Raw genomic sequence first — 24,260 nt, forward strand, 5'->3', positions numbered from 1 at the left:
ATTATTAATGCTTGTACAATAAGTCTCTTTGCTATAAATGGGAGGACTTTAAAAGCTTTTCTAAGAAGTCTGAGTATCCCAAAGCAGGTGGAAGATATTTTCTTTGCGTGGTGGTCCATGGTAAGCCATACATCCAGACTCTTGATATAGTTCTTCGGCAATGGAAGATCTCCAAACAAGTGCGAGGTGGGTGTCACTTGAAGTGGATGTGAAGAATGGCCCATGATCATGACCTCTGTTTTGTCCACATTCAGCTTGAGTTTACACTCCGCCATCCAGTTGGAGACTCCCGTAGGCACAGGGCCAGCCGAGAGTCAAAAGAGTTGTCCGAAGAGAAAAAAGATACTACCAGCTCAGTGTCATCCGCATAGAATATCAGCGAGAGCCCAAATGGCTCCACTATCCTTGCCAGTGGTAGCATATAAATGTTAAACAATGTGGGGCTTACGGATGAGCCCTGAGGTAGACCCCACTGGCTCTTGATGCTACTCGAATAGAAAGATCGATTGAGTACCTGGAAGGATCTTGCATTTAAGAACTCTGTAAACCACTTTAGGGCAAGTCCTGTAATTCCAATAAAGTAAAGTAGTGTGGTCCACGGTGTCAAAGGCTGCACTGAGGTCAAGGAGCACGACTGCAGAGACCATTCCCTGGTCTAATGGCTTCCTGACATCTTCCGTCATTGCTATCAGTGCAGACTCTGTACTGTTAGAAGGCCTAAAACCCATCTGAGATGGGTAGAGAATCTGATTGTCTTCCAAAAAAAGAGGATAGATGAATATTGGCATGTTTTTCCAGAATCTTAACCAAAGTTGGCAGCATTGAAATGATCAATCAGTATTGAATTATTATAGACCCAAGTTGGATTTCTTGAGCAGCGGCTTTATAATTGCATGCTTCCACTGTGACGGAATGAGGTCGTAAACCAGTGACAAGTTCAGTAGATCTGTTAGAATAGGGGCTATTATAGACGCTCCTTGAGCTAAGATTGATGGAGGTGCTGAATCCAACAGGGAACCAGATTTAAGCATACACAATGGTGTTATTGTCGATTCTATGGAAAGGGGAGGAATCCTAGCTAGATTGCTGTATCCATGGTGCATAGTCCACTCCCCTCCTGGGGGCTGTGTGACTGTGTGGGAAAAGCTGAATAGACGTCTGAGATTTTTTTGGGGAAAAATGAGCATAGCTCATTGCGGTCTTTGAAGAAGACTTCCATATCTTCAGTTTTGGCATGAGGGCATACGATTTCTTTTAATATATTAAATATTTCTTTAGGGGAGTTCACAGCCTGTTCTGTCTTCATCGCATAGTAATTGCTTCGCATCACTTTAATTTCCACATGAAACTGTTTAATAGCTGTCCTATATTCTTTTTTGAGTGAAATATCATAAGATTTCCTCCATTTCCTTTCTAGGCGTCTACACTCTCGTTTTAATGATTGAAGATAGGAAGAAAACCAGGGAGCCCTTTTCTCTGTTTACCAGCTCGCCTTGCTATGCATGGAAGAGTAACGTCAAGGCTGTTGGTAATCCACTTATTAAAAGCTTCTAAGGAGTCGGTCATATTTCCGCTAAGGATTGGTTTAGAGTTTTCTAAAACGCTAGTCCATTCTGTGGCATTCAACAGATGCCATCGTCTAAACGGTTGAGATATGGTTTAGGGGGGCTTGGCAGGTTTTTTAGTAGTAAGATTCAGGGAGAAAAACATGTGATCTGACCAGGCTAATGGAGTGGGGGGTAGTGCCGTTAGGTCAACTGTATTACTAAAAACAAGATCTATGGAGTGCCCTTTATTGTGAGTGGGGCCTCTGATCAATTGAGTAAGCTTTAATGCGTTCATGTCAGTTAAAAGGCTTCTAGCAGCAGCATTGTGTAAGGTTTCTGCATTAACATTAAAATCCCCAAGAATTGTGAAGAGTTGTTTGATACCTGGTGAATCATTCAATAGTCGCCCGTCAAGGCAATTGCAGGAATTGTGCCACCTCATGCCATTGGTTCTGCAATTACCCTGCTTCCTAGTTATGGAAGTTTCCATGAAGTATTTAATAAAACAAAAATCAAGTATCTTCCCTTCACACATAAGTTGACTGAGTGTTTGATTTCGAACCAGGCACACCCATACCTTAGTCAACAATATCCACTCACAGCATCAGACTGAACACCATAGTCCGTGCATGGAAGAATATTCAGCCAGTAGTTATTGAACCCTGGCATCTGCCTGCTTCCTCTCCATTATTCTGTTTCTAAAAGAGGTTAACAAAGAAAGTGTACGGCTAGAGAACAATCAACAGTGTTACAGGCAAAAATATATATTGTTTCCTTTGCTATTCGTTTTACTAGATCAGATAAATTATGCAAAGATTTTCACCAAATGTGGCCTTAGAGGAGCGGGATTGTCTCACAGTCAGAGGGCGGAATGAAAAAAATGTTGCACAGAGGTAAGATTATGTGAGTATTAGGACGGGACCTTAGGAGTCGAAGACTCCGGCTGCCTTTTCATATTTTATGGACACAGTTTTGGGAGGTCTAGCTCGATGAAATTTTGATTTTTTGCAGATTCTTTCGAGATACACGTACAACATGCCAAAGCAGTACTACAGAGGTTAAGAGATCTGTTATGAAGCTGCTTTTGTATGGTGCAGAGAGGCATACCAGGCATTTTGGCTTATGGTGAAGTGTTTAAAGGCGTCCCCCTATTTTGCAACACCCAATTGTTGGGCAGCCATTTATTGTTGAATTGGACTCTGTTTTGCTTTGAGAGGGTAATCATTTCCTCTACAGAACTGAATTATACTATCAGATTAACATTTGGCGAGTAAAGACTTTTGATAAATGTAGGTATTATTTTCTAGGATCTAAGCACATTGACTGGTCACAGAAATCTATATTTTCTGAAACCAGCTAGAACCTTGCCACCCAGACAGTCTAAGTGGATATTATCCCCATTGGGTCTTTGGGATTAACTACAAATGAGTTACAAACAATGGTAAGGTAGACACCTTATTCCAGCAGAGTGAACCTAAAATGGTTAATCAACCACAAATGTTTGTCTTCTGAAGCTCAAACTAGTCATTTCATAGCTCTAATCAATGTATGGTGTGCAACGTAAATAAGGCACAAAGAAGTAGATCCACCTTCTCCAGTCTTATGCTTTAGCTTACACGTTTGTGGTCAGGACAGAAAAAGGTTAGAGGCAGATGCTTCCGGCTTTCTTCCAAGTGCCTTACCCTCAAAATAATTACTTTACTCTGACTGGCTAAAAATAGACTTCCTTGCACAGATTACAGCTACACTAATGCTTAGGAACAGTTTAATAATCTATTCTTTGTTTACTTTTGTCCTGGAAAACCCTTTCCTTCCCGGCAGTCCTGCAACGTAAGGGGAATAGTGTTCAACTGGGCTAACTTAAGACCCTTTATGTATATTTGTATATCTTTTTTTTTTTTTTTTAACAATGATTTTATTAAATGAGACTGGCATACACTAAAGCGGTCTCTAGGCCAGAAGGACAGGCTTCAACCATCAATCAACCTTGATAAGTACCTGCCTTTCTTTAAGCATGGCAGAAAGTTCTAGCACAATGATACTCTAAGTACGGCCCTCCTGACCTGTATATGTGCCCCCTAGTCAATAGAAGCACTGGGCTGTTGATAACTCGACTCTTAACTAACTTTAAAAATATGTTAAATAAAGAGAAAAGCATTTACTTGAAGGTTAGTTGCAGTTTAAGAAAATAGGGATCAAAGATGACCTGCGCCATTTAACATTAGCAACACCTTACTTTACAAAGACATCTTGCAGCACGTGTAAAAATATGATAAAGTCTTTAAAATTCAGGAGGTGCGAGTCATTTGCATGTAGAACAGTTTCACCCTAGCAAATCAGATTATAACAGTGCAACGAGAAGAATTTTTATAGTTTTCAAACATGAATTTAGGAACATTAATTCTCCCCCCACCCTGAAAACAATGCCAAAGGTGAACTAAAAGGCAAACCAGTCGCTATGTGCACCCTTTGGGTCAACTGGCTTGCTATTATAGATGAACAACATTAGAGCTTATTAAAACCAAAAACAGGAGACATTTTTGTACAGCGTGTATCCTGAAGTCATGTATGTGGAGGTCCTTTTGTATGTCATAATCAAGTAAAAGGAGTGAGAGTGAAATTTTAAAAAAATTGCCTAGGATCTCACAATTTGATCAAGTAGGGAAGCCAGGATGGATTCCAGGGTTTTTGGTTCCATATTGTTCAATTAAATTCAGCCACTAAATGTACCAGCTTCACTTCCCCTACGCCCATGCCCCCCATCTCTCACACACACACACACACACACACACACACACACACACACACACACGTGTCGCCAGTGCGGCCCTCAGTACACCACCAACCAAACTTTTTGGCCCCTGGGAAAATGTTTATGAGTACCCATGTTCTAACACCATAACACTGGTTCTATCCAGTCAAGAGTTCTCACAAAACCTCTGAATTGGTGTGCTATCCTATGTGTTATAGGTACTGGTGTGAAAGTGTTGCCGCCTTTAATGCCTCAGGCGAAGTTCAAATGCCAGCACCTCCACGACCATCATACCTCTATCTGCCTACCTCGTCATATAGGTTCATCCAAAAAAAAATGCCAGGTCAGAGGATGGTCATTAACACATAGTATCACTAAACTACTGAATTCCCTATCAAACCCATGTACTACCAGATCCTTAGGAAATTGGGAAAAAGCTGGTTGGTTACACAGCAAACACAAAAAAGCCCACCTGTGAGCCCAATTACAGAGTTAAACCACAAACCATGAATTCATACAGTGGTCAAGAGCCTTCCACTTCATGAGCCATCCCTATTGCACAGGCGACTCCCCACACCCACCCTCAACACATACTGATGTGAGGAAATCTACTATAGGTTCTTCATGCAAAGGGCAGTCATAGCACAAAAGGTCAGGCAATTAAGTTGTATTTCACAATGAATACAGTGCGTGTTCTCTATTTTTCCCCTCCACAATAAGCCACTGAGAGGAGACAATATTTGTTAACTCAAGACTCAAATCTTAATCTGAAGCTTCTCACCATCCACCATTACCCACCATCAACTTTAATGCATCGGTTATTTTTTCATGCAAATAAAAATCTTAACCTTTAACTCTCATATATTTTTATTGCACCAAGAATCTCATTTTAGAAAAAGTCAAACAATTGATATAAAAAAAATGTCCACTGTTGATCTTAACACTTAATTCATTCAAAGTTTTCCCAATATACACTCAAAAATAAGGCACATTTTTAATTGAATATTTCTTTTAAAATTCCCTTTTTCCACCATCCATCAATGGCATCAAACGTTTAAGTAAATAGTGATCAAACCGTACTGAGCCATGGAAAAAAAAAAAAACATATTTTCAAGAGTTCAAATAATGATGGTAACAGTTCAGCGGCAGGTTTATTTTCGTTTGTAGATAAAAAAATATGCATCACGCCTACTTATGCCTAAACAATTTGATCATCAGCAGACTTTTATAGTAGCCTTTCCTTTGCTAGAGAAGAATGTCATTAAGGCAGAATTTAAAAAACACCTTTCTGATCCTACTTTACAAACTACTAGATCCCCCAACAGGTGGGTACATTCGTTTAGCCCTAAATATTTAACATGAGACATTTTGAGAGACTGACAGTAAACTTAAGCCATTAGCAAAAGTTAAAGAGCATACTGTTTGGTTTTATTTCCTAGTTAAAGCTAGAAAGCGATAGCCCTGAAAACTGTAGGCAAATCCTGAATGATGTAGAAGTTAGGATAATATAATTTGTAGAGTTCTCAGTGACTATTCATGTACCTCATTCCAGTTGATTTTTCAATATTTAACATTTGGGAATAAACAGCACAAGTGCGACAACATAAGCAAATGAAGATACCTTCAATGTTGCACTCTTTATTTAAGGACTACGTCCTGAGACTGAATACTGGTTATGTCCATCATCCCGCTGACAGCGATGAGGCTGAAGAATCTAGAAGGAAGAACCATCTGGTGCCACAGAGAAGGGCAGTTCTTATGCTTGGGTCCTGGATCGGTGAATTGGACTTGCATCGGATGAGTGTGGTGAGCAGGATGACACGCACACTGTTACCACTGGCAATGGGCAATTGAGGGGCCCAGGAAAAGCCCAGCTTTGCACCCCACATTTTTAAATGGCTTTCAATAGTGTATCAGCTTTATGCACCAACAGGGGAGCACCTATACTAAACAAATGAGCCAATGGCCATGAGAAATATACAGACCTGTAAAGCAGGTATCTCACTGATTATGTGCAGGTTAGGTAGCTCCTTCTCAGGTGTGCCACATTCGTTCACTTGTGCTTTTCACTGACCACCACTTTTCATGCTGGGAGTCGCAACTGCTTTTTTTCCCCATAATTACTAAGTGCTGAAAGTACATCTGAGCACAGCTGTGCCTTACCCCTATTTTCACAGAAACAGTGACTAGAGAAGCTGTGAAACATGCTACTCATGCATTTTACTGATATCCAGGGAGCAAAGCCCATCAACAATGTATTTCACTCACAGTTGTTTACATGATAGTCCCACAAGAAGCTTTAAACAGATTCCCTAAATACTAAATAACAGTTAAGACCAATGTCTAGCTAGTCAAAGTTTGCCAAACATTTGAGTTCAGTGCCAGGGTGAAGGGGAGACGCTCATGCAATCTATTTCAGCACCACTCATCTCATTATGGGGACAAAGCTTCATCCACAGCTAGCTATCTAGGATTGTTCATCATCCGCGTTCCATCATAAAGGACCTGTGTCTACACACAAATTATCCATAAGGCTCGATGAATTAGCCAATCAAATGTTACTTCAAGTTAACTGTGCCATGTTATGCACCCTTATAGTTCAATCAGGATGTCTAGATGTTCAGTTCATAAGAACTATCTATCAAACGGACACAAGCAATGGCATGTTAAACACTACAGGAATCTCAGAGTATCTCTCAACTTCTGCTAAGGGCATTAGCTCTGGTGCCCCAGACTGATAACAGGGTACAACTGCTTGAGAGGGTGACAGTAACTGCCCGAAAAATAAGTAGTAATGAATTAATCGCATACTGCTTGCCGTTGTCAGACTTCCAATTACAAGGATGACTATTTGTGGATTACTGAAAAGAAAAGATTTAAAAACATTCCACCCAACAAAAAAAGGCTACCAAAGTTTTATAAGCTGCATGTGAAGTACACATGCTGGTACAAAAAAAACGCAACTTTACACAATTACAAAAGTATAAGGTATAAAAAGTATGCACCTCTTCAGCAATAAATCATTGTGCCAAAAGAATGGGTTTATCTTCTGTTCCATCTTTCCTACAGCTGAAAATGAAAACCTCAGCATGAGAAGGACAAATGTTCCTCGTGCCACAAAGCTAGAATGCAGCCTCCGCACAGCTCTTTACAAGCACATTTACATGGGGCTGAATTTACAAAAACACTATATGAAGCTTAAAATAAAAATATATTTTTAACCACAGAACAAATTGAACCACTTGGACTTAAAACATTCAATAATTTGCATCAAGCGTCCTCATTCCCAAATGGGGAATTCGTATGACAGATTGTCTCAACATTAAATGACATACCAGAATTGTCCCGTGTGCAATAAATCATTAGTTAAAAGCACTCTGGTTTTAGTTAAATGGCTCTGTGGAAGAGATTTTCACAAATTATAAAATGGCTAAAAAAATGAATTAAATCTTTCACTATAAAAAAAAAATGATGGGAGTGCAATTTCCAAACTAGTATACCAAATCTCTTAAAGGTTCTTTAGGAGTAATCATTTAACTGTGGTGATCCTTGTAGAAAGGATATGTGTTAGCTTGCAGAATAAAGAATTTCCATTACTTGGCATCAAAATTGGAGCAATTTGTGATCAGAAGAGTAGGGATGAACTTCTGCTCTTAGCATCCCATTCTGTTAGCACAGATGATCAGTGGATCTATCCATAAACTACTGCACAATGCGAGTATTTGAAGGGCTTAATTCAGTAAATCTCCGATGGTCTAGCAGTTAATAGGTGAAGCATATGGAGACATACTCTATATGCCCTTCAAGCATATTATTCATTCTTTAAGGCAGATGCAGCCATTCACAGCCTTGATTGGTCTTGCAAATTTTGAGACATTTCTCCTTGCTTAAACAAATTGTGTCACAATAGAATTCTAAAAATCTATTTTTGTATTTGCGTTCCTAATACGTGAAACTTAGGTTCGATTTCTGTATAAAGTGTCAACCTAGCATCAGGGGATTTTAATTGTTCATCAACAAGGTTAATGCCATGTCCTCCTAAAAACAGTGACTTTAAAAATTTGAGAGCTCCTCTCTAAGGTTTGGTATAGGTTTTGCGGCTACAGCAATGCTTTCAACAGCGCACTCATCGGCCCCCCTGCGAATTCTAAAATAACCATTTTCCCCCCAGGAAGATCCCCAACTATTTTTAATGATCCAGTAGCTTTCCCCTGTAGCAGCATCCCTGCCGTAGCCTACCAGCAGCACCGCGTGGTTCGTCAGTTCAAATGGGTTGAAGCGATCCTGGAGCCCCGTGTGGTGATAAATCCCTCCTTGGTAGTGCATAAAGTCATCATAAACCTCAAAGGCTACGGCCAAAGGCCCATGTTTTACAAGTTCATATTTCATAAAAGCCTCATTACACCCCCCATAAAACCCTCCAACATAATGGTACTCGGATGTGTAGTGCCGGTAACAGTCCTCTTTAAGTTTGCAAGGAGAGTCGGAGGCGGTGTACGGGAGACACTCTTCATCCACGATTCCGAAGTCTTGAGTATATTTTCCTGCGATAAGATAGGGAAATCCTCCATCACAACCTGAAAATATTAGAAAACAAGGTTACTAATATGTCCATATGGCACTTTGTTTATCTCAAGTAGTATCATTTAGTCTAACCTCTCCATTACCACCTGTCCCCAATTTCAATTTAAAACTAAAGATAACAGTTGTTTTGTTTTATTTAATTTAGTGATGTGTCTGCAATTAGGAGAGGTTAGGAGTAGACCTGGTGGAAATTAAAATTACACCAGCATCATTAACATAATTTTGGCAATTTAGTGCTACACTTCTTATGTGAAATTCCAGAATTTCTGCTGTTTGCAAAATAAAAAAAAGACAGCGAAAGGATGGTAACAAGGAGCAAGCAATGCTGTTGACAATGCTTCCCCCCTACCATTTTTTAGCGCGAAGTACTTTCCTTGTGTCAAAAATTAACGCACGGACATTTCACACTAAAATAGCGCTGAAAATGATGGGATTTGTATTTCATTTCATCACAAATAATTTTGTAGAAATTCGCTAAAGTTTTAGCGTAATTACATGAAAACAAATGAAATTAATTTTGCACACCCCTAATTAGGAGGGAGCCTACTGAAGCCGTAGTAGAGTTAGCGACTTGGCAGCATGGGTGGGTTTTAGCTGTGCTCATGATCTAACCTGGGAAATAAGTCAAACACCCTTGTGCAATTTCCCTTGGGGCTTGTGCGGCAGCTCTAGCAGTTCATCCTTCTACACTGCCATACCTGCCCAATACACAATGTATTTTTTAAAAAGAATAATAGACACGCACACACAAAAACCTCTCATCAACAAAGAAAAACGATAACTTTAACCACTTGCTTCATTCACCCTTTCAACCACACACACCGCAATAAATTTCCACTGCAGGCCTCAGTTACTTTTGAATCCAGAATTCAGTTTCCTTGAGTCCCTCAATCATTGGTAACTGCATGCGAGGATCACTGAGAGCTCTTGGCAGCTCAGAGAGAGAGATGAAGGTTGGGTGAGGATACTTGCTGAGTTTGTCTGATTAGGTTTCCATCAACGCTGCACTCAATTGTCAATACTTTTGACGGAGGCAAAAACAGAGTTTATTAAATTTACGACAAATTGCCACATTTACCAGGGCTACAAAATGAAAGAGGCTCAAGCTATTCTCCATTCTCATATATTGTTTGTAATGGACAGCATTTCAATTAGCCTTGCTTTAAGGCGCAGCAAACAACTACATGGTAAACAGTAAAAAGGGAAAAAATACATCACATAGCATAAAAACAAAAATATGTACCACTCAATAAAGAACAAAAGCATTAAGGGCCTTATTATGACTTCGGCGGACAAAAAAGGCCACAACCCACAACATTGATGCAGGCTCATAATTGAGCCGGAGGTAATTCTGCGTTGCATAGCGTGCACCAGCACCCGTCACGCTTTTCGCTGTTTTGCAAAGCAGACAGTGAAAAGCACGATAGGGATGGCCATGGGGCCCCTGCACTGCCCATGTGCAGTGCATGGCCAGTGAAGGGGCCCCCATGGGGTCCCTTGCACCCGTCTCTGCCAGCCTTTGCATGGCAGTGGTACCGCCATGTAAATACCAGCGGAGAAGGGACTCGTAATCCCCAAGGGAAGCGCTGCTTGCACGCTGCACTGGCAGATTAGGACCGCCAGCCCCTCAAGTGGAGGAGAAGTGGCAGAGCTGGCGGTCTGACCGTGGCGCAAACGCCATGGTAGTAATGTGGCTGTCAGACCGCCACATTGGTGGTGGTCCGACCGCAGCCCTTGCGGTCTTAAGACCGCTAGAGTCGTAATGAGGCCCTAAGAGTCGTAATGAGGCCCTAAGAGTCGTAACCAACAAAATGAGGGAGTGCCTAAAGTAAAGTGGATATTTTTAATACTGGAAGGAGTGAAGCACAGCCCTAAAGATTGCCTGGATAAGAAGGGGACACCCAGTGGCGTAATGAAACTTGAGGGGGCCCCCATGCAAAGTACCTGCTAGGGGCCCCCCTCGACCTAGGATCTAGTCAGGGGCCTGCCACCCATGCACATGGTACTGTACTGAGGGTGCCCTCTGGAGCACAGGGGCCTTTGTTACGCCACTGGGCACACCAACAGGTGGGGTGAATGGGCTCAAGGGGGGGGGGGGGGGGGAAATCCAAGCAGGGGGCAAGTAGACAGGCCTGAACCCATTTTAAATTTTCTTTATGAATGAGGTCTAGTTTTGCATGTCCGAGCTTTTTGTCAAAGTCATTCCAAAGGTCAGCTACTGGCTTTGACTGCTGTTAGACGTCAGAGAAGAGAAAAGTGTTGGTCACCGTAAGAACACAGGAGTCCAATAGCCTCACAGAAGGAAAAGAGGTTGGTCAGTTACTTGGGGGCTTTTCTCTTCACTGCCCTCCCGAGAAGTCCTGATGCCCAAATGCGAGTGGGTTGTTAATTTCCATCTCCTGTGTAAACATGCGTTTGCGCAGGGGTCGGAATTGCGCGTGGAGTGTTATTTTCTCAAAGCATAAGGAACTTAATGTATCATATGGATTTTGGTGGGTTAAACAACAAAATCTGCATGTTATTCCCCAGAAACTCATAACAGGTGCTATTTATCTCACCCGAAAAATAACATACCCCGTGGTATCTTTATTTATTGGGTGAGATAAATAGCACCTATAATCGTAATCAGGAACCTGGTATTTTATTCGGATTTTGCTCTTCCAAAGTCAGCCAGGCCAGTTCATATATTTTTCTTGGGTGGAACTTTTTTGTTTTTTCTTAGCTCGCTGATAAAACAGATGGGTCTTTTCTATACTTTTGCAGACTCTTAGATGTAGGGCCACTGCGGATTTTACGACAATATTTATCTGTAGAACGAAGGTAGCAGAAAATCTGTAAGGAAGTCTACATGCACCTCTTTCCGTTTTTTTTTTCCTTCTTTTTATTGTAGTTATTTACAGCTATCTCATTACAGATACAATTTCAATTGGGCACAGTGAGTTAAAATACCGAAGACAAGAGGAATTTAATTTTATACTTCAATTAAGAGGCCAGATTGCTAATTTCCAATATTGTAATATTGCTGTGAATAGCTGACTGGCAAAGTGTGACTGGAATGCAAATCGTCTTTAATAAGATTTTATTAACCTTATGTGTGCATGTCAGCACAAAAAAAACATTAGGCACCAATCGTATGTGGTATTTAATCCATTAATGAAACCAACAATCGAAACGTTATCAGATGCAGCGGTCAGGTCAGAATATGGCAAGACAGCACAGAGCTCATTGCACAAATGAGTCCACAACGAGAGGGATGCGTCGGTTCTTTTGAGCTTGGTCATTTTAGTAGGTATGAGGAAGTAGTGCTGAGGCGCGTTGTATGAATACCTAAACTTGTTTTCACAAACTGAACACGAATTGGTCATGTGCCCAGTAAGGACTAGCGAGCTTCAGCCACCCACACCTATGAAGTATTGATCAAAGCTTGCTGTTCAAAATGGATGCCAATAACTGCTAGCCAACATAATGTTCTTATTTCTAAAACACTGCTGTGAATAATCACTCACACGTTATACCCTTCTCCTTATTACTAGCTCAGGCATGAGTTACGTTTTTTGCAGACGTGATAAAAACCCACTATTGCATTAGGACGGGAAAAAAAATTGTGCAAAGTTAAGAACATTCAATTAGTTCTTTTCCAGCCTCTACCTACCTCTCAGTTATGCAACTAGCGCCCTTACGTAGTGCTTTATTTAAATATTCTGTATAGCGCTGGCTTGTGAGGTTAAACCACCTTGCAGCAGAGAGAGAGAGAGAGGGAGACGCGTCGATCTACAGTTTTGAGTTTGAGAGAGAGAGAGAGAGAGAGAGAGAGAGAGAGAGAGAGAGAGAGAGAGAGACCTCATTTAAAGGGACAATATGCCTTTCCATTGGTATTAGGGCTCATTCTGAGATGCTCTATGAATTTTGCCAGGTTTGGTTGACTCCTAGGTTTTGGCTTAGCGAGTCCCAGAGACGCGCAGCTATAACACTGGTGAGCTGCTATGGTGAATCGTACAGTTACAACGGGCTTCTACGTTCAGATTCGCTTTGCTCAACTAGAGGTTTTCCCTTGAAATACAATGGCAAATTAGCTTATGGGTGTATTTTGTCCAGAGGGTTCATGCCTGTAAATAGAATATAGTCATCTGAACTTTTTGACTGCCAACAGAAGCCAATGCCGTTCCTTAAGAGCTGGGACAGCGTGAGACAATATCTTCATTGTTAGTTAATCAGAGCTATGCTTAGCAGGATCAACTTTAAAGGGAGAAATGCTTTAACATACACGGTGCTAGGCCTGTTAGACCTTAGCCTCAGCAATTTATGGCATTTGGCTAGAAACAGAATTAATCACTAAATGCATAGTTTTCGCGTGCTCTTCTGCTATTCACACCCTTTGTGAATTACTCACAAAGGAATCATGCACTAGAGCATGGGTACTCACAAACTTTTTCTCGGGGGCCAAAATTGCAGTATGGTTTGCGGCCGAGGGCCGCACTGAAGTGACAGCGGGGGGCGGGGCTTAGAGGGGGCGGGGCTTAGAGGGGGAACAACCACCCCACCCCCTTTTTCAAAACAATGCCCCTACCCCAGTAACACACACAGCGCGCACACATACAGCGCCATCTGCTCTCACCCCTACCCCAGTAACACACACAGCGCCATCTGCACACAGCGCCATCTGCACACAGCACCATCTGCTCTCACCCCTACCCCAGTAACACACACAGCGCCATCTGCACACAGCGCCATCTGCTCTCACCCCTACCCCAGTAACACACACAGCACGCACACATACAGCGCCATCTGCTCTCCCCCCTACCCCAGTAACACACACAGCGCCATCTGCACACAGCGCCATCTGCTCTCACCCCTACCCCAGTAACACACACACACAGCGCACACACACAGCGCCATCTGCTCTCACGCCTACCCCAGTAACACACACAGCGCGCGCACACACAGTGCCATCTGCTCTCACCCCTACCCCAGTAACACACACAGCGCGCACACATACAGCGCCATCTGCTCTCACCCCTACCCCAGTAACACACACAGCGCGCACACATACAGCGCCATCTGCTCTCACCCCTACCCCAGTAACACACACAGCGCGCACACACACACAGCACCATCTGCTCTCACCCCACCCCAGTAACACACACACACAGCACACACACACAGCACACACACACAGCGCAATCTGCTCACACGCCTACCCCAGTAACACACACTACATTAAAAACAAATAAATAAATAACCAAAGAGCCTTACCTGACTCAAAGCACTGTAAAGATGCCACAAATCTGGAACAGCAGGCAGGCAGGCGGGCAGCAGACGTGGAGCCGGTGACAGCAAGCAGACGACCAAAGCCCCGTAAAAGTTAGCTGCAAGCGCTGACTTTTATGGGGCTTTGGCTTCCACGATCGTCAGGGCAACGCAATAAACAATGGCCGCCGTTTGTAAACATAGAGGAGGGCCGCGGGAGCATGCTCCCGCGGCCCTCCTCTATGTTTACATACGGCGGCCATTGTTTATTGCGTTTGGTGTGCGTCTCGCGGGCCGCCAAGTTAGGTCCGTGGGGCCGCTGGCGGCCCGCGGGCCGTACTTTGAGTACCGTTGCACTAGAGAGAAGATGACCCTGAAAATGTAAATCTTCAGTGCTGAATGAAAGGTAAAGCAGGATCACTCTGCTCCATTTTTATTATTTCTCAGCCGCACACCCATTTGGGAATACGTTCAAAATGGCGGGACGCTCTATATAAAGAATACATTATAAGCCAAGAGATCCCACTCTACGCAAGGAACCAAATAAGCCTCCACGGCTCAGAATGTTAATAAGTGTGTCGTCTTAAGGTGGTGGAACAGAGGTTGAGAGGTGGTCTGTAGTGATTTTCTTTAGTACCTTTATATGAGTCATTGTTGTGCAAAAACACTGCTAATTTCTAACGTTTGCCACAAATCCCTTCACAGTATGCAGGGACGGCCACACATAATAAAAATATCTTAGGTCAAACACTACAGATTGAGGTGCTGGCTTCTACAATTAACACATTCTTATTAAGATATTTAATGAAAAAAAATCAGCGTCTTTTTTACTACTACTTGACAAATAAGAACTGGAACATCACAAAGTCAATTAAAGAGAGTCTAATGTAAGATTATGGATTATAAATATTTTCACTCTAGATATACCAGACAGGAAGGAAGTAGGAATGAAGACTAATTGATCTACATCTTCAAAAAATACATTTTTTGACTGAACTGTAAATGTGCTTGCATTACCTTGAGAGTACTGGCTGCAGGACACAACCTGCTGAGGGCTAAGAATGGGCGCCTGGGAGTTGTTGGTCAAGATACGAATTCTAGCTTCTAACATCCCCATGGTAGCAAATGCATAACAACTGCCGCAGGATCCTGTGGAACAAAAGCATATCATTATTCAAAGAGGAAGTAACACGGTAGGGAACAAAACATTGCTTGTAGGCATGGAAACAGGAGAAAAGTAACAGGTTAGCAAATGTTACCATAATTCAGAGCCTCAAAATGGCTGTTTCGCATAAAGATATTGAAAACTAAACTAGCATGTAGAAATCATGCAAACTGAATAAAGCTAGAGCTACAGAAATCAATTCGGTACCCAAGTTAAGCCAAATGAACATGAGGTAGAATCCATGAGAAGTATCGATCACTTTGTAAATACTAAATGCTAAGTGACTGCAATGAGTAGTTTCACCCTACCACATTGCCAGAGTGGGGATGGAGGGTGAAGCAATAACATCTCTGCTAGCTGGCCATCATCCATGCCAACTCTTTCCCAAAGAGCGGGATGTGCTTTTTAAAGGGCGAGGTTGGCAGGGCCGGTCTGGCCAGAGAGGGCATTTCCCTGGTAGGTCAATTTTTAGCGGTCGGCGGCTGCTTTCAACAAAAGGCTTTTAATGGAGCCAGTAATCCCAGTAGCCAGTGCAGGAAAAATACAAGCCTTAGCACAGCTGAACTGAGCTTTCCAAGACTGACTGACTGTTCCGGAAGTTAATCAGCACAGTGCCAGTTAATGAGAACCTCTGAGGACGAGACACTTGTGCATGGTACTGCAGCCTAGTTTGAGTTCTTTCAGTCCTTAAACAAGTGAAGGTAAAGATATTGCCCTTTATAATTTTCCAATAAAACAACGTGCAATGTAAATGTGAAATCTTGTGTTGGCTGCATTGTGCACAATAACTCTACTCTCCAAATGAGTAAAGTATGCATATAAGCAAACTCTGTATCAAAGTGTGTTTGTTAGGCCTCCACTCCTGCAGGGTGACACAACAGTCAAGAGAAGGCACACCATTGTCTAGCAGTAACAGAAGTGGTGTTCAGGAAATTATCTGTGGTGGTTGCGGTGAAAAGCTGTGGAGGATATGGATGGAACTAATGCTGCCCGCCAGATGTGTATGTGGATCCTTGGTTGCCCTAGTGGAATTCAGAATGGCTGACATTTGTTTCTGCAAGATGTCTGGTGATTCAGGGGAACTCCTTGATTGGAGGGTGGGGAATCGGGCTATGAGATGTCAAAAAGATACACTGGCGGTGTTTGAGGAGCTTCAGGACACCACAAAGTAGTGACCTGATACCTGCCCAGCTGAAAGAACCAGATTTCCTCAAGACAAGGGGCCACACTCAATCTTCTACTTTCAGTAATGCTGGATCATGCAGGCTAGTTCAGAAAAACCCTGTTCCCCTGCTGTAAAGGTAAATGTCACTGCCGGTTCGATCCTCATCCCGATGATTTATAGAGTTTGCACATCACAGTCTGAAGCAGGATGAAAGACCGAATCTTGGGATGATCCAAGGAGCACTCGTATAGAAGCTGACTTCTAGACAACATTCCACCCCTTTGTTCCTGGAGCTGCACGATTTCAGAGTTTCTGTAGACACTAGGACATCAAGCCATGGCCAAAGTATTGAAGGAAAGAGGAACAACTTGTGCTGCTGTGCCAATGTGTTAATAATATGTCCCATCAAACAAGCAGATTCATCATTTGATCAACAAGGAAGAAGCCTGTACAGCCACATTTCTAGAACAGGAAATCAATTGTTGAATCAAGAAGGGTAACTATATATATATATATATATATATATATATATATTTTTTTTTTTTAAGGTTTGTGCGATTCTGGTGACACACTAATAATATAGGGCAGTAAAAAAAGTTATACAGACATTTTCAATACAAACGTGGGATTTAATGAGAATGTTTTTTTTTTTTATGAAGCTACAAGCCTACTCATGTGAGTAAAAAAAAAAAAAAAAAAAAAAAAAAAAAAAAAATATATATATATATATTTTTTTTTTTTACACATTTGTTTAAATGCATGATGGCGAGTGTTGTTCAATCTCTAGGTCATAAAGAAATAATTGAGATTACCTTGATTTCTAACCGGACTGACGTAGTTAACACCATTAACGTTTCTCCAGTCCCAGGAGTCGGGCAAACTTGAGAATCCAGTAGATTCTTCCATCATTGGTGCAGGTTTCGGACGTCTAAAATAAAGTACACATTATAGACCTAACAAGGCAAGAATTTCGAAAAATCAAAGTGATCAGACAAATTCTTTTCAAACAAACAATGAATAAAATATACTTCCTATTATGCAAGTATGAACTTCTCCATACACTGACACAAGGGTGCGACGGAGAGCGGTAGCAGTGGTCCTACGTGGGCAGCACTTTCCTTGGGTATGTACAATACACTTAAATTTGCACGGACAAACTGCTCAACAGGTGAAAAGCACTATGCTACCAAAATAGTGCCAAAGAATGTGAGAAAAATCCCACATCAAACATGAGCATCACGTACACGCAGAGCAGTTAGAAGTTGTCCCCCAATAGTAAAGGATCATCCAGTAAATCCAGTAAATAGGTCAGTCCCTTATTTACTGGACTTACTATTGGGGGACAACTTCTAATCTTCTCGGGGTATGTTTTAAGCTCATTGATACACGGATATCCGACTGGGCAATGAATTCCAAGCTAAAACCTTATTTTAAAGCTTAGACATTAGAATGTGAACCAAAGAACTGCATAAATCCTCTGGCAAGACCAACGTGCACAAAACTTGGCAGATGTTTAGTTTAGAAGAATTATTCCTCTGGTACGCTGCCAATTCTATCAAGAACGGGGGCAATACATGTTTAATTTGCTATTAAGTTGCCAGTGTTTGATGAATCAGAATGAAATGGGGCAGGCAGTTAGCCAATAATAGCCAGTGCTGGTATTTCAGATTTCATGCCAATACAATACAGGAGGCCCAAGCTAAACCGGGACAGGAGAGTCAAAGTAGTTGTATTTTTATTTTTTGTGAACTTGGCAACATTAGATGGATCTGCAAGAAATACAGCAGACAGAGCCTGCTTTGCTTACTCTTGCTCAATTTCATGCAGGTTCAACAAGGGCCACGTCTAAAAAGAGAGGCATGTCAAAGAAGTGCTCATTTGTTCATAAATCTGGTCCTGTTAGATTAATTCGCACAAACTTTGGCAGATTTATAACAGGTTTATTGTTCTGCTGTCATGTTTTAAGCAGAGCGCGAAGAGAGCAGCAAAGATACATGTGGTGGAAATAAATGTTTCATCCACTAATAACACTGGCACGGTTTGATGAATCTGCATGACATTTTTTGAGTTGGCAAATTACAATTAGTGGGAGAATATCAGGTTTCAGGGGGGGTTAAAGGGCCTAAAAAGCCTGGCCCAGGAGCAAAGTCCTGCTATGCACGGCTTGGACTGTCCCTGCTGCGTATGCGCGAGCTCCATGCATAGACGCTCGTCTATCTGTACGGTTTACTGCAACATTTTATTCAAGGTGGAGCATAATTTACTTGAAAAGGGAACCAGGGGAATATTTCCCTCATTAAGTTATACACACATTCAAAGCTTTCAGGATGAAGTTCAGATGTGCTCAGAGTGCTACCTTCACTTGGCAGAAACAGTGCATCGCTCAGAAACCTATAATGCAGTGGTTCCCAACCTTTTGACTTCTGTGGACCTCCATTTTATCAATACTGCAGCCCGGGGACCCACACTGAATCATTATTGGAATCCGGGGGCCCCCCACTGAGTCATTACTGATAGTTGGAACCCAAAAATATAAAATTTTCTAAGCAGTCGGGACCCCCTGCGGAGGCTTCGCGGACCCCCAGGGGTCCCCGGCCCACAGGTTGGGAACACTGCTATAGGGATTACAGCATTGTAAAGCATCCTGCAGCTGTTCTGGCTTTAAAAAGAGTCTCAGATTACAGGACACAATTAATCCACAACAGACATTTTATTACACAGGATAGCATTATATCACGATCCAACTGACGTCATTCTTTCTACTGAGTAAAAACTAACTCCAAAAACATGGATATAACGGGGCAGGGACAGTTCTATGGACCAGTGGAGTACCATGCCTTCCCTCCATGGACAACTACTGTCTCCTTGTTGAGCAGATGAATTGGCACACCAATTAAGGTGGTGCAGACACCTGTCCCTGCCATGCAGGAGTCCAGTCACAGAGGCTAACACCTTCCAGGAGGTGGTAAAGGAAAAAGCAATGTGGGAGTGACCTTCTTTCAAGTCTCAGGATATTGATCATGGACTGCTGTAACTAACCACTCAGACTGCAGTAGGTGGCTTATTGAGTGAAGGAGTAATGATGGCTGGTGGCTTTCTGCACCTGCATTTTTCTGTAGACAACTCAAGCAACAGACTGTAGTACGGTGTTGAAAACCTGGAACAACTTCACACCTTTTGCTGTGTTTACTTGTGGTAAGGGCCTTTGCTCATCAACATGGCAGCCCAACCTCTAAACCACCTCCTGCACTGAGAGTGTGATCCCTAAGGACTAGGCGGAGAAGTAGGGAGCAGGATAAGTCTTGTCAATTCAAACTCAACAGGCTGGTGCTTATTGAAGGCAGCTTGCTTGGCTACCTGCTGCAATCCCTGTCCACACACCCTATTCTCCTCCCCTTTCCACGCCTGAGTCATTGGAGTAAAAGGAGAGTTGGTGTCACAAAATGACATCATTAGGGAGTGTTTTATATCTTAGTGCAAAGGCTTTGCAGCCTCTGTACACAGATCAGAAACAAACTTGCCTGCAGGGTGCAATTACATGCCTGGAACCATTACAAATAAATGGAGAGATTAACTCAACTTGATGTTACAAAAGCATTTGTGGAGGTGAGGAAGTGTGTACCCTGAGAAGTCTCCTACTCCCAGGCAGAATCCTTCTTCTCTTTGATTTTGAACACTGGCTACGTCCAGCACTAGTGCAAACATGTTTATTTGACACGCCGGGTTTCCTTTCCAGGAGTTGCTGCTTTTGGCCAGAAAGGGTGACCTCAGTATCGGAGGTCTCTTTTATTCATAATGTTTATGGGGTGAAGGGCATCATCAATGACAGTGATGTCGGTGACCACAACTAGTCACAAACCTAAAACCACCTTTCAGAAATAAAGTAGCATATCTGCTGAAGGTGGTGCGGACATTGGTCTGCATACATGCAAGAGATTTTCTCCCTCCAGCTACAGAGAATACAAGTGTGCACCTGATGGTTGTTTTCCAGGCAGGAAACATAGTACTGATACCACATACACTATGTGGTTCTTCTCACATGGCTCAAAGAAAAGACTAATCAGCCTGAATTAAAAGGAAAAATTACACAGACCAACTAGTAGCCAATTAATTACCAACTTACAACGACAGTTTGTCTACAGAGTGGCTTCCAAGAACACTGGAAAATGTGAGACCAAAACTCATGCAACCCTTGCCTCAAAAGACTATGGGGGTCATTCCGACCCTGGCGGTCCAAGACCGCCAGGGCCGGGGACCACGGAAGCACCGCCAACAGGCTGGCGGTGCTTCCCAGCCCATTCTGACCGCGGCGGTAAAGCCACGGTCAGAAAAGGGGATCCGGCGGTTTTCCGCTGGATTTCCCCTGCATGGGCTGAATCTCCATGGCGGCGCTGCAAGCAGCGCCGCCATGGAGATTCCGACCCCCTTCCCGCCATCCTGTTTCTGGCGGTATTTACCGCCAGGAACAGGATGGCGGGAACGGGTGTTGTGGGGCCCCTGGGGGCCCCTGCACTGCCCATGCCACTGGCATGGGCAGTGCAGGGGCCCCCCTAACAGGGCCCCATAAACATTTTCACTGTCTGCAACTGCACCCGCCGCACGCCTGCAACTCCGCCGGCTCCATTCGGAGCCGGCTTCCTTGTTGCAGGGCCTTTCCCGCTGGGCCGGCGGGCGATCTTTTGGCGGCCGCCCGCCGGCCCAGCGGGAAAGCCAGAATGGCCGCCGCGGTCTTTTGACCGCGGAGCGGCCATATGGCGGTAACCGCGTGGCGGGAGGCTACCGCCGCCCGCCGCGGTCAGAATGACCGCCTATATTCTTGACATGAGACAAAAGTCAGAAACAAGTAAAGATATGACTGCTGCAAAATCAAAGACTAAGAGGTAGAAGCCAAAGAAATCAAGAACAGAACATAAACAGACAATACGATCTAAAAAGACCACCACTGCCCATAAACAGATATCAAATTCTAACAAACCGGCCAGAGAACTGACCAAAATCATTTAAAAAAATTCAAAAGGTCACTATCATTTTTCACTGACAAAATGTCTAAAATTAGATAAAATATATATTGTAGACACTCATGGACATCAATCACCTTTCAACTTACCATTCCTACCTCTAAATGTCTCCCAGTCTCAACACCTTGATGGAATGGTTACATATTTGGCTCACATATAAATGGAAGAGATGTCAGAAAAATATTACACACTAATACCATTTGGTGCATTTGCACTAAATGTAAAAAAAAAAAAAAAAAAATAGATGCATACAAGCTATGTAACACAGACTGAGAAAAGCTCTTTAATGAAGGTCTCTGAAGAAATATCTGGTCCTCCTACTCGGGGATACAGTATTACAATTCTGGAGATCAGAGCACCGCAGGATTTAGGAATATTATTTTCTAGCTCTGCACAATTTATGGACTATTAGTGGGAGGTCCATTTAGTTGCTTCCGATTGGCTGGCCAAAGGTTTCAAAGGAATTTTCATAAAATTCACACTTTTGGTAGGCATGTTTTCAAACAGTACAATGTTACGGAACAGAAGGCCTAGATATTTCCATGGTTTCACTAGTGTAGGACAAAAAAAGCAAGGGTGTAGCTGGGGAATCCCTACCCAACATGCATAGATGCAATTTCTAAAAACACTGATCACTGCACCAAGCCTCTCTCTCACTGCTCACCCCTCTCATGGGGGGTGGGGGAATCGAGATGAGGACTGGAGAATCTCCTCCCTGGAGCTCTCCTATGTAGGAGATCCAACACATGTAACACCAGCTAGATGTGATGTTTGGGCCTTTTTGTGTTCAATCTAGGTTTTTCATAACCCTACATTTGATCTCATCTTGTGAATTTCTGCAGTGGAACTTCTTGCAATACCCATATTTCTTGCCAAATCGATCATGTGTGTTCCCTACAAGGTTTTCCCGGTCTTACAAAGCCACATTAGGGTTAGTTAGACTGATGGGCAGTTTTGCTTGAGATCAAAGTGGTTCTTGGCTGCTCCACCAGCAAATTTAAGGAAGCAAGATGGCTCAGTGAGTTAAATGCTCGGCAGAGACACCTACCATGATCTCCTTTGCTCACAAGTCTGAATAAGGATATGGTCAACTCAGCCCCCAAATCTTATTTTTCTCCGTCAGATTTTAAATCAGAGCAAGACAGTGAAATGAGGAGGAAAAGAAAGATGGAAAAACCGGACTATGGAATAAATCAGGGACCTGCAAGAGTGAGATAAAGGAGCAGAGCATGCCTGGCAGGTGATTAAAGAGGCATGAAATGGAATCAAGACCACACACTTGGTATTGGGCGCCCCAATATTCACTACCGCCACTCAAGGGCTGCCGAGGAAACTTTGGGGGCACAGCAGTTATTCTTTAACAAATCAAGCACTAGATAGCACCTCTTACTTACAGCTCTTAAAAAGTATGGTTGAGGCACTACGTGTAAAAACAAATTATGTTCCTTCTTTTGTTGTTTTTAGACGATCCGACTACATCGAGGTCAGCCAAGAGGTCTGTAGAACAAGTTAATCAGTTTCCATTAAGTATTAAGTTTAATTGTTAGGTTTAGCCACGAGTTTACATTTAGTTTAATTCTAAAGGTTAAGAATTACAGCCCAAGTTAAGTTAACTTTGGTTGCCTTCCGTTCTTTTCAGCCAGACCCGGATGTGTGGGTCTGCGGCCTCGCCGCGCTAGTTTTAGAATGATCATGTGCTGATCTTCCGTTCACTCACAGTTGCAGTTCCTCCTGCAGACGGGCAAATGGCTCATCGCTTCTGCTTGTAGGTGCTCGGTCATCACTCTCGCGGCTGTCTTTTGGGACAGCGTGTTAGAAGTGTACTATCATTTGTAAAAAGAAAAAAAAAAATAGCTTTTTTAGAAATCCGCTGTTGGCGCGGCCAAACGCCGGGATACCAAACACCAACCCTGCCCACGTTTAATGGCACCCAACGCGTCCTTCTCCCGGCGCATCTTGCTTCGTTCTTTTTACCTCACTCTTGCGTGTTCTTTCCCAACCCCTCCTTCCTCCCAGTGCCTATGCTTTCCTTTCTCTCTCTCTTTTACTCCGGGTCAAATTATAACGAGGAAAAATAAGTCCCAGTTACTAAAAATAAGTGCCGGTGCCTAGCACCTGCAGCCACCGCACAAATAAAGCACCGATGCTGGGATTTATTATGCGGCAGCGTCCTCTGTTGAGGGTGAAAGATAAGGACTTCGCAAAGCTCAAACCTCAGATACACCGATTGCACGTACAAGCCAATAGGTCGAGTATGGAATGTGTGAGCATCAATCACCATCGTCCACGGTGAGTATGACACCTTGCAGGCAATAAATGGTCGCCCCTGTCATCCCCTACATAACTGGCTCCTATTTCATCATCAATTGCCTGGGCAATTAGGGGCCTTGGCCTAAAATCTTTCATTGCCCAAGAGTTTCATTCGCCAAGAGTTGTGGAAAGAAAAAAGGAACAAAGTTCTAAGGAAGCCTGCTGCAATCACCTACCGTACCCTGATAGACGAAGAAAAAACCCGCTGCATGTGCTGTCCCTCGCGAAGAATCCAGAGAATTGGTACAATACACTGTGAACCAAGAGATGACGGAAACGACCAGAGCCACTCCACACTAAAAACCGTAGGTCACGCTCAACATTGAGAAAAACACATCGGAGATGCAGAAATACAACCTGCTGCCTGTGAAATGTCAGTCACACTATTGAAACCAACAGTAGATACCGAAGACGTCTATCAGCTCCGCTTAGAAATTATTTCATTGATTGCAATAAATGTACAGGATGCTAA

At 42.9% G+C, this 24,260-nt stretch overlaps 1 protein-coding gene across 1 annotated transcript in view; it reads right to left on the reverse strand.

Annotated features, from left to right (window-relative positions):
* Positions 1–5,148: 5,148 nt before the first annotated feature.
* Positions 5,149–24,260, reverse strand: part of CTSC (cathepsin C) — a 45,484-nt gene continuing 26,372 nt past the window's right edge. The window contains exons 5-7 of the mRNA XM_069204002.1: positions 17,273–17,388; positions 15,148–15,279; positions 5,149–8,876 (exon numbers count right to left, since the gene is read on the reverse strand). Of these exons, the coding sequence (XP_069060103.1) occupies positions 8,353–8,876; positions 15,148–15,279; positions 17,273–17,388 (772 nt within the window). The 3' untranslated portion in view covers positions 5,149–8,352. The remainder of the gene's footprint in view (positions 8,877–15,147; positions 15,280–17,272; positions 17,389–24,260) is intronic.

Source organism: Pleurodeles waltl, chromosome 8 (genome assembly GCF_031143425.1).
Source record: "Pleurodeles waltl isolate 20211129_DDA chromosome 8, aPleWal1.hap1.20221129, whole genome shotgun sequence".
NCBI classification, from domain to species: domain Eukaryota; kingdom Metazoa; phylum Chordata; class Amphibia; order Caudata; family Salamandridae; genus Pleurodeles; species Pleurodeles waltl.